At 40.7% G+C, this 15682-nt stretch overlaps 1 protein-coding gene across 1 annotated transcript in view; it reads right to left on the reverse strand.

Annotated features, from left to right (window-relative positions):
* LOC133557485 (transmembrane protein 132D-like) overlaps positions 1 to 15682 on the reverse strand; it is a 47138-nt gene that overhangs the window by 26720 nt on the left and 4736 nt on the right. Inside the window, exons 3-4 of the mRNA XM_061907960.1 lie at positions 10926 to 11072; positions 3736 to 3907 (exon numbers count right to left, since the gene is read on the reverse strand). Coding sequence (XP_061763944.1) covers positions 3736 to 3907; positions 10926 to 11072 — 319 coding nt within the window. The remainder of the gene's footprint in view (positions 1 to 3735; positions 3908 to 10925; positions 11073 to 15682) is intronic.

Below are 15682 nucleotides of genomic sequence, written 5' to 3' on the forward strand. Positions count from 1 at the left end.
GTGCAACGCGGCATTTCTTCACATTACTCTCTGGTGGGAGGAGTGATTGCATTAGTTGTAAGACAAACACTCAAAGGTTGGTTTGGCAAAAACTGAATTGTGGACTATGACTATGTGGATTATTTTGGATTCTGACTGTATTTCTGTGATGCAAAGAGGTGCTTCTTAGCATGAATAACTGGCGGGAGGAGTGACTGAATGAATCATGACTCATACAGAGTGCATGTGCTTGTGTGACAAGTGTATTGCAGACTATGACTATGTGGATTAGTTTTGTTATGAAATAGGTTTTTTTTTGGCATTATTAACTGGTTGGAGGAGTATCTTTATAACACATGAATTGCATGTGTGCCTGTCAGGGAGCAAGCAGCGTTGACTATGTGAAATAGTTTTGAGACATTCTATTTATTTCAATTGTGCATTGTGGCATTTCTGCACATGTTTATCTGGGGGGAGGAGCGCTTGCATTATCCGTATGACAGATACTGTTTGCAAAGAGTAAATGTTTGTGTGACAACAAGTCTATTGGAGACTGTGACTGTGTGGATTATTTTGATTCCTTCTGTCTATTTCTGTTATGCAATGACGTGTCTTTACATGAAAAACTGGTGGGAGGAGGGATTGCATTAGCTGTATGAAAGGTACTGTATGCCAAGAGCAAATGTTTTTGTGACAACAATTCTATTGGAGACTATGACTAACTGGATTATTTTGATTATTTCTGTCTATTTCTGTTAGCAATCACGTCTCTTTACATGAATAACTGGTGGGAGGAGCGATTGCATTAGTTGTATGACAGATACCGTGCGCAAGGAGCAAATGTTCGTGTGACAACAAGTCTATTGGAGACTATGACTGCGTGGATTATTTTGATTCTTTCTGTCTATTTCTGTTACGCAATGATGTCCCTTTACATCAATAAACCAATTTACCACACGCCATTAGACTGTACAACTCCTCTCTGGGACGGGGGACGGGGGGTATTAGGATGACAGGGGATGCAAAACATTAACAGTGCAATACGTTTTCATAACATGGTCACTACTGCCTACTTTGTCTTGTTATATTCTTATTTTACTGTTATATTGTTATTCCCATTGTTTTTATTCTTTTTGTAATATTTCTCTATTTTGTTTCCTTTTAAACCCCCATTATTTACTTTTTACTTTTTTTTTTTTTTTAATTGATCTCAACTCTGTACACTGCTGCTGGAATTTTAATTTTCCTGAAGGAATCAATAAAGTACTATCTATCTATCTAACTGTTGGGAGGAGCGATTGCATTAGTTGTATGACACATACCATGTGCAAAGAGGAAATGTTCGCGTGACAAGAAGTCTATTGTAGACAATGACTATGTGGATTCTTTTGATTCTTTGTCTATTTCTGTTACGCAAGGTGGCATGTCTTTACATGAATAATTGGTGGTAGGAGCAATTGCATTAGTTGTATGACAGATACCATGTGCAAAGAGCAAACTTTTGTGTGACAAGTCTATTGGAGACTATTGACTCTGTGGATTATTTTGATTCTTTCTGTCTGTTTCTGTTACCCAAAGTGGTGTGTCTTTACATGAATAACTGGTGGAAGGAACAATTGCATGCATCATGACATATCCTGTATGCAAAGGGAAAATGTTCGTGTGACAAGTGTGCTGCGGACTATGACTGTGTGGATTCTTTCTGTCTATTTGGGTTACGCAGGGTGGCGTCTCTTTACACGAATTAACTGGTGAGAGGAGCAATCGCATTAGTTGAATGACAGATACTGTATGCAAAAAGCAAATGTTTTTGTGACAACAAGTCTATTGCGGACTATGTGGATTTTTTTTATTCTTTCTGTTTATTTCTGTTACCTAAGGTGGTGTCTCTTAACAAGAATAACTGGTGAGAGGAGCGATTGCATTAGTTGCAGAGGAGCGATTGCATTAGTTGTATGACAGATACTGTATACAAAGACCAAATCTTTGTGTGAAAATAAGTCTATTGCGGACTATGTAGATTTTTTTTTAATTCTTTCTGTTTATTTCTGTTACCTAAAGTGGTGTCTCTTAACATGAATAACTGGTGGGAGGAGCGATTGCATTAGCTGTATGACAGATACTGTATGCAAAGTGTAAATGTTTGTGTGACAACAAGTGTGTTGCGGACTATAACGATGTGGATCATGTTAATTCTGTCTGTATTTTTGTGATGCAAGGTTGTGGTTCTTAGCATGACTAACTGGTGAGAGGAGCGATCACATGAATGACAGAACACATGAATTGCACACCTGCCTGTCAGTAAATGAGCAGCACTATATGAACGCAACACTTTTGTTTTTGTTACAATTTTTCCACACGTTGAAGTCAAAGATGTAAAACTTTGGGACTATATACACAAAAGACCTATTCATTTTGAATATTGTTGACAAATCTGTCTTAATCTGTGTCAGTGAGCATTTCTTCTATGTCAAGATAACACATCTCACCTCACAGGTGTGGCATATCAAGACGCTGATTAAACAACAGGATCATTGCACATGTGTGCCATAGGCTGCCCACAATAAAAGGCCATGCTGAAATGTGCAGTTTTATCACACAGCACAATGCCACAGGTGTTGCCAGTTTTGAGTGAGTGTGCTGTCGGCATGCTGACTGCAGGAATGTTCACCAGAGCAGTTGCCTGTGCTTCATTTCCCGACAATAAGTTGTCTGAGAATTTGGCAGTACATCCAACCGGCCTCACAACCGCAGACCACGTGTAGCCACACCAGTCCATGACCTCCACATCCAGGAGGTGCACCTCCATGATCGTCCGAGACCAGCCACATGGACAGCTGCTGCAACAATTAGTTTGCATAAGCAAATATTTTCTGCACAAACTATGAGAAACCGTCTCAGGGGAGCTCATCAGCACCCTCGTCGTCCTCATCGGGGTTTCCACCTGACTGCAGTTGGATGGCAGACAGCGTGTGTGGGAGAGTGAATTTGCAGACGTCAACGTTGTGAATCGAATGGCACATGGTGGGGGCGGGGTTAAGGTATGGGCAGGTGCATGTTATGGACAACCAACGCTAGTGGATTTTATTGATAGCGTTTTGAATGCACGGAGATGAGATCCAGTCACCCGAGACCATCACCTCACGTTGCAGCATGACAATGCAAGGCCCCATGTTGCAAGGATCTGTACATGACAATGCACGGCCCCATGTTGCAAGGATCTGTACATGACAATACACGGCCCCATGTTGCAAGGACCTGTACAATTAATTCGGGAACTCTCCTGAAGGAATCAATAAAGTACTATCTATCTATAATTCTTGCATGGCCAGCATACTCAGCGGACATGTCAATCATTGAGCATGTTTGGGAGGCTGTGGATCGGCGTACACGACAGCGTGTTCCACTTCCTGTCAATATCCCAAGAACTTGCAATAGCCATTGATGAAGAGTGGACCGATGTCCCACAGGCCGCAATCAACAACCTGAGAGTGGCCTTTTATTGTGGGCCGCTTAAGGCACACCTGTGCAATCATCATGCTGTTTAATCAGCACCTTGATATGCCACACCTGTGAGGTGGGACCAATGATCATGGCAAAGAAGAAATGCTCACTAACACAGATTTAGACACATTTGACAAAGGGCTTTTGCGTATTTAGTAATAAAAAGCAAAAGTGTTGTGTTCAGTGTTCTTGTATTGTGCAAAGGTGTTGTTGCGGACTATGAGGAGCAATTTTTACTGGGCTTGCTCTCACCAGGATTACCGGGGCCAGACCCACGTAGTCTCTCTGGCTGGTGTAGAGCCGCATCTGGCCCACGTCCCTGACGTTCCCCGGCTGATCCAGGCGCCAGGAGATGATGTGAGTCTCGGCCTGCTCGGACACGTCCTTGACCAAGAAGTCCATTTGGAGAACCTCCAGAAGACCCCTGTTAGACAGAGAGTTCTGTTGAAATGGAGCCCACATTATCACCCCCAAAAAAAACTTTGAGGGGAATGAGTCCATGGTAGTAAAATTCAAAAATATTGGTAATATTTTTAAAGCGAAAATGTGATCACAGAGAGCTAACTATTTTTATGCTGCAATATTGACACATGGAGCTGCTGCATGGCCTCTGAGTTGGTGAAAGTTAATTCTACCACCTGCTCAGTGGCTTAGTGGTTAGTGTGTCCGCCCTGAGATCGGTAGGTCGTGAATTCAAACCCCGGTCGAGTCATACCAAGGACTGTAAAAATGGGAGTCATTACCTCCCTGCTTGACACTCGGCATCAAGGGTTGGAATTGAGGGTTAAATCACCAAAAATGATTCCAAGGCGTGGCCCCCGCTGCTGCTCACTGCTCCCCTCAAGGGTGAAGGGTCAAATGCAGTGAATGATTTCACCACACCTAGTGTGTGTGACAATAATGGGTAACGTTTTACTTTTAAACCCACAAGTTGGTCAACTTTGACATCCAACTTTGCCCCGGAGTTAATAATGAATTGTGGATGTTGATGGAAAGATACAAACATCCCATCAGTCTTTATCCCAGTGAGAGCAGACATTGTACTGTAAGTGATTGTATCATCATGTTTGTATATCTTCTTCAGCACATAGCAATACTGCAATATGATGCATAGTGTTTGACTAAAGCTGCATCTGTTTAGCACACAGCTTCTAAAACTTGTAGATTATCCTCCTTATATTCAGGATCAGAAAAAGAAGTTTCTGGATCATCATTTTGTCCCAAAGTAGTCTTTGTTGTCTCTCATCAAGTCTGCCATGATTAGTAGTCGTGTTGTTGTTGAATGGAAAGTGAATGATTACACTTAAAATGACCAAAATATATAAATATTACATGTTATTATGAATGTTACTAGATACTACATATATATTTACAGTGTGTATATAAAACCCTGATAGAGGTTTTTGGATGTTTTTAGAGCTTTTTATAGGCGTAATAGAACAACTCTGATTGGCTCCATTGTTAGCTGACTCTTGCTAAAGTTTGTTAAAGATTTAGAATGCATTACAAAAAACATATGTGTTCTTGTCTTACATAAGGATTGTGAATAATAGACAGCGTCCTTTTAAAAAATTGCAGTCCTCTTTAATAACCCAGATGACCCACAATGCATCTGCTGCTGTTGATGGATGAGGTCAAAGGTCAGCATCTGCGCCAGTTTGCAAAATGCTCGACACGAAAGCTTCCCTCACACTTTTTAATGGCACCTCCATAGGACTGATTTCAAACATCTTTTTATGTCACCGACTAGAAGTGATGCAGGCAACGGACTCCGCTGAGGAAACACGGAAGGGGTTCACGGCCTTATTTCCTGGAAATCCCTCTGTTGGGGGGGACATTAAAGCCCCCTCACATCGCTTCACAGCAGCAATGGGAATGTGTGTGTGTGTGTGTGTGTGTGGGAGGGGCACGGTACATGACGGCACACAACTTGGAATATCTCTCCTTTCTAATCCTCCCTTCTGAACGTGCAAGCGCTTAAGCCCGGATAACGGAGCCCTGATTATGGACGATTACGGATAAGTGGGTCGGGCCGGACAGCGGGTGGGGGGGCCGGCCAGCGGTGTCGCTGCCTGGACATGAGGTTGCTGGGCAGAGGTGACGCACCATGAATGAAACATAACACTTCATACAATGTCTGCAGTTTTGTGAAACAATGCAATGCCAGCACAGCAAATCACAGACTACCTATACACTGCAGGCCAAAGTGGAACAAATTGGAGTTTGTCCCAATGCTGCCCCCATTGTGGCCATAATGTGTCCACAATGTGGGCCTAATGTATCCGCATTGTGGCCCTAATGTGTTCCCAATGTGGCCCCAACGTGGCCCTAATGTGTCCCAATGTGGGCCTAATGTATCCACATTGTGGCCCTAATGTGTCCCCAATGTGGCTCTTGTGTCTCCTTAATGTGGCCCAATGTCACCCTAATGTGTACCAGATGTGGCCACATTGTGGCCCGATGTATCCTCAATGTGGCCCGAATTCTGCCCCTAAAGTGGCCTCAATGTGTCCCGGATGTGGCCCTAATGTGTCCCGGATGTGGCCACAAAATGTTCCAAGAAAGGCCCTAATGTGTCCCCAATGTGGCTATAATATGACCGCAATGTGGCCCAATGAGGCCCTAATGTGTCCCCAATGCTGCCCCAATCTGTCCCTATTGTGGCCCAATGGCGCCCTAATGTGTATCGTACATGGCCCAATGTCGTCCTAATGTGGCCCGAATTTGTGCCCAATGTGTCCCCAATGTGGCCCTAATGGGTCCCCAATGCTTCCCCAGTGTGGCCCGAATGTGTCCCAATGTCACCCTAATGTGTCCCGAACGTAGCCCAAAAGAGGCCATAATGTGTCCCCATTGTCGCCCATTGCTCACTCTGTGTCCCCAATGTGGCTCTAATATGGCCCCAATGTGGCCCAAGAGAGGCCCTATTGTGTCCCCAATGTGGCCCTAATGTGTCCCCGATGCTGCCCCAATCTGTCCCTATTGTGGCCCATTGGTGCCCTAATGTGTATCGGACATGGCCCAATGTCGTCCTAATGTAGCCCGAATTTGTGCCCAATGTGTCCCCAATGTGGCCCTAATGGGTCACTAATGCTTCCCCAGTGTGGCCCGGATGTGTCCCAATGTCGCCCTAATGTTTTTCCTGAACGTGGCCCAAAAGAGGACATTGTGTCCCCATTGTTCACTCTGTGTCCCAAATGTGCCTCTAATATGGCCCCAATGTGGCCCAAGAGAGGCCCTATTGTGTCCCCAATGTGGCTATAATATGACCGCAATGTGGCCCTAATGTGTCCCCGATGCTGCCCCAATCTGTCCCTATTGTGGCCCAATGGCGCCCTAATGTGTATCGGACATGGCCCAATGTCGTCCTAATGTGGCCCGAATTTGTGCCCAATGTGTCCCCAATGTGGCCCTAATGGGTCACTAATGCTTCCACAGTGTGGCCCGAATGTGTCCCAATGTCGCCTTAATGTGTCCCGAACGTGGCCCAAAAGAGGACATTGTGTCCCCATTGTTCACTGTGTCCCAAATGTGCCTCTAATATGGCCCCAATGTGGCCCAGGAGAGGCCCTAATATGACCCCAATGTGGCTCTCATTTGGCCCCAACATGGCTATAATGTGACCCCAATGTGGCCTAAGAGAAACCTCAACGTGCCCGCAATGCTGCCCTAATGTGTCCCCAAAGTGACCCCAATGTGGCCCAATGTCACCCTAATGTGTCCCGGATGTCAGCAATCAATCAATCAATGTTTATTTACACAGCCCAAAATCACAAGTGTCTCAAAGGGCTGCACAAGCCACGACGACATCCGCGGTACAATGGCCCCAATGTGACCCAAGAGAGGCCCTAATGTGTCCCCAATGTGGCTCTAATGTGTCCCCAATGTGGCCACAATGTCTCCCAATGTCGCCCTAATGTGTACCGGATGTGGCCCCAATGATGCCCGAAATGTGGCCCAATTTCACTGTAATGTGGCCCAATAGAGGCCCTAATGTGTCCCCAATGTGGCCACAAAGTGGCCCAATGTGTACCTGATAGACCCCAATGTCGCCGTAAGGTGTCCCGGATGTGGCCCCAGTGTGGTCCAAGAAAGGCCCTAATGTGGCCCAATGTCACCCTAATGTGTACCAGATGTTACCCCAATGTGGCCTAATGCTGCCCTAATGTGTCCCCAATGTGGCTCTGTGTGCCCAATGTCGCCATAATGTGTACCGGATGTGCCCCAAAGTCGCCCTAAGGTGTCCCGGATGTGGCTCAAGTGAGGCCCTAATGTGTCCTCAATGTTGCTTTAATGTGTCCCCAATGCTGCCCCAATGTGTCCCCGATGTGGCCCTATTGTGTCCCCAATGATGCTCTAATATGTCCCCAATGCTGCCCCAATGTGACAAAGTAATAAGTCTAGCACATATAGTTATTAGTACATATAGTTATTAGTACATATAGGTATTAGTACATATAGTTATTAGCACATATATTTATTAGTACATATCGTTATTAGTACATGTAGTTATTATTACATATAGTTATTAGCACATATAGTTATTTGTACATATAGTTATTAGCACATATAGTTTTTAGTACATATAGGTATTTGTATATATAGTTATTAGCACATATAGTTATTTGCACGTATAGTTATTAGCACGTATAGTTATTAGTACAGATAGGTATTAGTACAGATAGTTATTAGCACATATAGGTATTAGCACGTATAGTTATTAGCACATATAATTATTAGTACATATAGTTATTAGCACTTATAGGTAATAGTACAGATAGTTATTAACACATATAGGTATTAGTACATATAGTTATTAGCACATATAGTTATTAGCACATATAGTTATTAGTACATATAGTTATTAGCTCATATAGTTATTAGTACATATAGGTATTAGTACATCTAGTTATTAGTATATATAGTTATTAGCACATATAGGTAATAGTACATAAAGTTATTAGCACATATAGTTATTAGCACATATAGTTATTAGTACCCCGCCTTCCGCCCGATTGTAGCTGAGATAGGCGCCAGCACCCCCCGCGACCCCGAAAGGGAATACGCGGTAGAAAATGGATGGATGGATACATATAGGTATTAGTACTTATAGTTATTAGCACATATAGTTATTAGTACATATAGTTATTAGCACATATAGTTATTAGTACATATAGTTATTAGCACATATACTGTAGTTATTAGTACAGATAGTTATTAGCACATATAGGTATTAGTACATATAGTTATTAGTACATATAGTTATTAGCACATATAGGTATTAGTACATATAGTTATTAGCACATATAGTTATTAGCACATATAGTTATTAGTACCCCGCCTTCCGCCCGATTGTAGTTGAGATAGGCGCCAGCACCTCCCGCGACCCCGAAAGGGAATAAGCGGTAGGAAATGGATGGATGGATACATATAGGTATTAGTACTTATAGTTATTAACACATATAGTTATTTGTACATATAGTTATTAGCACATATAGTTATTAGTACATATAGTTATTAGCACATATACTGTAGTTATTAGTACAGATAGTTATTAGCACATATAGGTATTAGTACATATAGTTATTAGTACAAATAGTTATTAGGACATATAGTTATCAGTATAAATAGGTATTAGTACATATAGTTATTAGCACATATACTGTAGTTATTAGTACATATAGGTATTAGTACATATAGGTATTAGCACATATAGGTATTAGTACATATAGCTATTAGCACATATAGGTATTAGTACATATAGTTATTAGCACATATAGTTATTAGTACATATAGTTATTAGCACATATAGTTATTAGCACATATAGTTATTAGTACATATAGGTATTAGTACATATAGTTATTAGCACATATACTGTAGTTATTAGTACATATAGTTATTAGCACACATAGTTATTAGCACATAATAGTTATTAGTACATATAGTTATTAGCACATAATAGTTATTAGTACATATAGTTATTAGCACATATAGTTATTAGTACATATAGTTATTAGGACATATAGTTATTAGTACATATAGTTATTAGCACATATACTGTAGTTATTAGTACATATAGTTATTAGCACACATAGTTATTAGCACATAATAGTTATTAGTACATATAGTTATTAGCACATAATAGTTATTAGTACATATAGTTATTAGGACATATAGTTATTAGTACATATAGTTATTAGCACATATAGTTATTAGCACATATAGTTATTAGCACATATAGTTATTAGTACATATAGGTATTAGTACATATAGTTATTAGCACATATACTGTAGTTATTAGTACATATAGTTATTAGCACACATAGTTATTAGCACATAATAGTTATTAGTACATATAGTTATTAGCACATAATAGTTATTAGTACATATAGTTATTAGCACATATAGTTATTAGTACATATAGGTATTAGTACATATAGTTAGTAAGCACATATACTGTAGTTATTAGTACATATAGTTATTAGCACATATAGTTATTAGCACATATAGTTATTAGCACATATAGTTATTAGCACATATAGTTATTAGCACATATAGTTATTAGCACATATAGGTATTTGTACATATAGGTATTAGCACATAATAGTTATTAGCACATAATAGTTATTAGCACATATAGTTACTAGCACATATAGTTATTAGCACGAATAGTTATTAGCACGCATAGTTAGTAGATTAGATTAGATAGTACTTTATTTATTCCGTCAGGAGAGTTCCTTCAGGAAAATTAAAATTTTCAGCACAATCCCATTCAACTTTAGACAAACATTACAGGGAGACAGAACAGGATCGCTGACGGGTCTGCCGGCTTCCAGCGCCCCTCACAAAAAGATGAGATACAGGTAAACAAGGAGGGGGAATAGAAGATTAAAACAAAATAAAAAAAATCGGTCTTAGCCTGGGCCCTGGAGAGGAGGTGCAGACTGAGGCCAAGGGAAAAAACAACAACTCATAGCCATGGTACACATCCCTCTTCCATGTATGTAAGAGGGAAACATCAAACATCAAAGAACACAGAGGACATTAAAGACATTAAAGCAACAGATACAACCAGACACTTCTACATACTAGCTATGAATAGAGCACGAATAGTTAGTAGCACATATAGTTATTAGCACATATAGGTATTAGCACATATAGTTTTTCGTACGAATAGTTATTAGCACGAATAGTTATTAGCACATATAGTTATTAGCACATGTAGCTATTAATACATATATTTATTAGTACATATTGTACAGTATTTGAGCCAGGATGCACACACTTGAGCGTGTCTAATTCTGACAAACTACCAAATAAATGAAAACTTGTGTTTTTAAAACATCTTTAAAGCTGTTAAGTGTATTCTGGTGGAAAAAAGTCCCGTTCAAAGCAGTCGTCAAATGCGTGCGACTGATCCAGTCTTCAAGTACCAACTGACCTCTTCGACGTGCCAGCAACCTTCCTTTTGCACACAAACGATACGGTGTTGGGCAAGCCCACGCTGCCAGGCTGCGCCTTCACGTCCCATGACGCCGAGTCGCTGGCTCGCAGCGCGCTGAACGCCAGTCCAGACTTCATCGTGGTCCTGTGTGGGGACACAACAAGCAGGGAAACAAATGAGATGTTTATCAAGTACCGTATCCAGGCAGTATCTGCCGATATCACTTGTGTTCCGTATCCAAGCAGTATCTGCTGATATCATTTGGCACTCCTGCAGCCTCAATCAGCAAGCAGTCGGCCGACTAATCAATGAGCAGCGAGACTGCGGGGTCAAGGTCGGACTCAAAGTGCACACAGACAGCACCAGAATTTCAACTTCCGCGTGTAGCAATCAATGTGTGGATCGATAGTCATGTGGACGTGATATCCAAACATCCAAGTATGAAATATAAAGCACCCAAATCCACTCCGGCGCTGGAAGTATCATCAGCTTTAGTTTGAGTCGCCGCTTTTAGACTGTGTAGAAGAAGGTGTGATGCTGGGTTGCCATGGTGATGACACATCTGGTGCCATCCCCATAATGACATTGGTATCACAAGTTACATTACTGCTGCTTTTTGTCACAATTTCTGTCAATCAAACACTAGATATAAGCCTGACTTCAAATTATTAACAACTAGAATTTGTGGAAAGAGAACAAATATTTTGGGTTCGATATATGGGAAGAGTGGTTTTAAAAATGGCACAGGATTTTGAAAATGTAGGGCATTGTAGAACTATGAATATGTCCATGCATTTGAATGGGAATTTCCTGGAAATTTTAGGAATTTTGGGAGAACTTGACATTTTTGAAAATATTGATACTCGCACAATTGTCCTATATCAGGGGATCAGGGGGAAACTGGGAATTCTGGGTAATCCAGGACATTTTGTCAAAACGTTGTTGGGGAGCGAACGATTTCCAGTCAAGCCGAATTTTTTGATACCGGAACGGTTCTGATTGGCTGAGAACTGTGGGCTGTGGAGCGAGCCAAACTTATGCGCCAGAATAATAAAAAATAGATTATATTTTGTTGTAAAATCTTGTTTGTGGGAATGTTTGGACAGTCACACAATACTTATAATAATAATTTGTTGTTATTGTTAGGTGATGGAACACAGTGGTGAACATGCCCTTTCCCAACTACTTTGGCACATGTTGCAGCCATGAAATTCTAAGTTAATTATTATTTGCATAAAAAAAAAAATGTTTATCAGTTCGAACATCAAGTATGTTGTCTTTGTAGCATATTCAACTGAATATGGGTTGAAAATGATTTGCAAATCATTGTATTCCGTTTATATTTACATCTAACACAAGGATATTTCACATGCCTGTACTGTGTATAAAATTGAACTACGTTCATGTTGTTTATAATGTTGTTTATAATGTGTATTTATAATAAGTTGTGCAAAGGACATTTTATAATTTTCGGAAGTTTATTTTGTACTTGAAATTGTTTATAGGGTTAGGCGCAAAACGTGTTTAACATCAGCCTAAACCCTTTCGGTCTGTAACATTATTTATTTTCAATCTATGAATGTACAACTTTTTATTTTCAATCTATGAATGTACAACTGTTTGTTTGCTTTGTTGACCATTGACCGAAGAACAATAAACAATATATGGAAATGGGGTTTGTAGGTGAAATGAGATAATCTCCCACGGCACGCCAGACTGTAGCTCACGGCACACTAGTGTGCTAGCGTGCCGCGGCACAGTGGTTGAAAAACACTGCTGTAACATCATGACATTTTCACACTTTGCACTATTTTCTTATACTTTATGAAGCATGTCTTCTATATTCCTTCATTTTAAGAGATAATTGTTAAGTCTTCAATGTGATTTTAACATTTTGTTGACATTGGAGTGTTTTCCATGATGGTGTTGACATTTCCTTTCATTTATAATCACATATTACAAATAAAAATGTATTATTATCCACCTCCTTACTTCTTAAAGGTCAGGTGTCGGCAACCTAAAATGTTGAAAGAGCCATATTGGAGCAAAAATACAGAAACAAAAAATATTTAAAAAAATAAAAGCCATATTACATACAGATAATGTGTCATGAGATATAAATTGAATTATGAGGACTTAAATGAAACTAAATGAGCTCAAATATAGCTACAAATGAGGCATAATGATGCAATATGTACATATAGCTAGCCTAAATAGCATGTTAGCATCGATTAGCTTACAGTCACGCATTGACCAAATATGTCTGATTAGCACACTCCACATAAGTCAATAACATCAACAAAACTCACCTTTGTGCATAAATGCACAACATGAAAAGTTAGGTGAACAAAATGAGACAGAAAAAGAAGTCTTAGAAAGTCGGAGAAAGTTATACATGTAAACAAACTAGGGTGAGTTTAAGGACCTCCAAAATTAGTAGGACAAAACGGCGCTCGCCAAATACTCGAATCAGTGAAGCATGTTTAATGTAAATAGTAGGGGTGTGGGAAAAATTTGATTCGAATACGAATCGTGATTCTCACGTTGTTTGATTCAGAATCGACTCTCATTTTTTTTATTTTTTTTAATCATCAATCCAACACAACAATACACAGCAATACCATAACAATGCAATCCAATTCCAAAACCAAACCTGACCCAGCAACACTCAGAACTGCAATAAACAGAGCAATTGAAAGGAGACACAAACACGACACAGAACAAACCAAAATAAGTGAAACAAAAATGAATATTAACAACAGTATCAATATTAGTTATAATTTCAGCATAGCAGTGATTAAAAATCCCTCATTGACATTATCATTAGACATTTATAAAAATAAAAAAAAAAGAACAATAGTGTCACAGTGGCTTACACTTGCATCGCATCTCATAAGCTTGACAACACACAGTGTCCAATGTTTTCACAAAGATAAAATAAGTCATATTTTTGGTTCGTTTATTAGTTAAAACAAATTTACATTATTGCAATCAGTTGATAAAACATTGTCCTTTACAAGTGTATATATATATATATTTTTTTTTTAAATAAAATCTAGTACTCTGCTAGCATGTCTGCAGACTGGGGTAGATCCTGCTGATATCCTATGTATTGAATGAATACAGAATCGTTTTGAATCGGAAAAAATATCGTTTTTGAATCGAGAATCGCGTTGAATCGAAAAAAATGGATATATAATCGAATCGTGACCCCAAGAATCGATATTGAATCAAATCGTGGGACACCCAATGATTCGCGGCCTTAGTAAATAGTGTGCTTTATAACAATTAGGGAGGTTTGTGTCATGTTTGTCCTTCTACAGAAACTATATTAAGACAAAAAATATTTTTTCCTCTCATCTTTTTCCATTTTTCATACATTTTTGAAAACGCTCCAGAGAGCCACTAGGGCGGCGCTAAAAAGCCGCATGTGGCTCTTGAGCCGCGGTTTGCCGACCCCCGCTACAGGTGATAAAATAATCAATAGTAATCAATATCGACTGGTATAAACACTGATATCGTGATACAGTTATCAGCCGTATCGCCCAGCCCTACTACATACTGCAACACGCACACAGATGTGCCGCCTTAATCCTCACAGTGGGCTGAAATGGTCCCAACTTTTAAGGGTAAATAACCTCTTGATTCATTTTCAATCACAGCTGCAGATTATCCTGCCCGTCTCCCGGCTGGAATGGACTCAACCTCGGGTCCGTGGACGCCAAGTAGAGCGGAGACGTCTCCTGGAAGACAAGCTCCTCGGTCAACGTGAGCCTTGGCTCTTATTTCCAGTAGGAGCGGGACTAGTAGTCCTCATGCGAGTCCTGACAAGTACTTGGACCCTACGCTCGGATTTGGAGGGTGATTTCAGGTGAATGCAAACCTCGGGGGGAGGGGTCAACCTGGTTTCATGTAAGAACCGAGCGTCATCGGTTCTGAAGATTCATGATACTGGCGCATGTGGATTAATACGTGTACCTTCGCATGGCTCTCCGTTTTCCTGCAGATTATGTCCAGTGTGCGCGCAGCATGATATCACTAAATCGACGGATTAGATGATAAATTTAGAGACGCAGCTCAGTCAGAAGAGTAGTTAGTATTCTAATTAAAAAAAACATTCTACTGCATGGGAAACCTCAGAGTGCCTGAACCTCAATTGTTATTTTGATACACAAGATGCCAGAGCGAACGTCACAGTAAACCCCGTAATATCCGACTAAATCATCCTCTCGTACTCGCAAGCATAAGCTTGATAAGGGTGTCGGAAAAAAAAAAAAAATCTCAAATTAATTGCCATCCATCCATCTTCTTTGGCTTATCCGAGGTTGGTTGGCGGGGGCAGCAGCCTAAGCAAGGAAGCCCTGAATTTCCTCTCCCCGGCCACTTCGTCCAGCTCTTCCCGAGAGGATCCCGAGGCGTTCCCAGGCCAGCCGGGAGACATGGTCTTCCCAATGTGTCCTGAGTCTTCCCCGTGGCCCCATACCGGTCGGACGTGCCCTAAACAGGTGGCATCCTGACCAGATGCCCAAACCACCTCATCTGGCTTCTCTCAATGTGGAGGAGCAGCGGCTCTACTTTGAGCTCCCTCCGGATGGCAGAGCTTCTCACCCTATCCCCACCCGGCGGAAGAAACTCATTTCGGCCGCTTGTACCCGTGATCTTGTCCTTTCGGTCATAACCCGAAGTAAATTGAGAGCTCTGCCTTTCGGCTCAGCTCCTTCTTAATACAGAGTCCGCATTACTGAAGACTCCGC

The sequence above is a fragment of the Nerophis ophidion genome, linkage group LG08, assembly GCF_033978795.1.
Source record: "Nerophis ophidion isolate RoL-2023_Sa linkage group LG08, RoL_Noph_v1.0, whole genome shotgun sequence".
NCBI classification, from domain to species: Eukaryota; Metazoa; Chordata; class Actinopteri; order Syngnathiformes; family Syngnathidae; genus Nerophis; species Nerophis ophidion.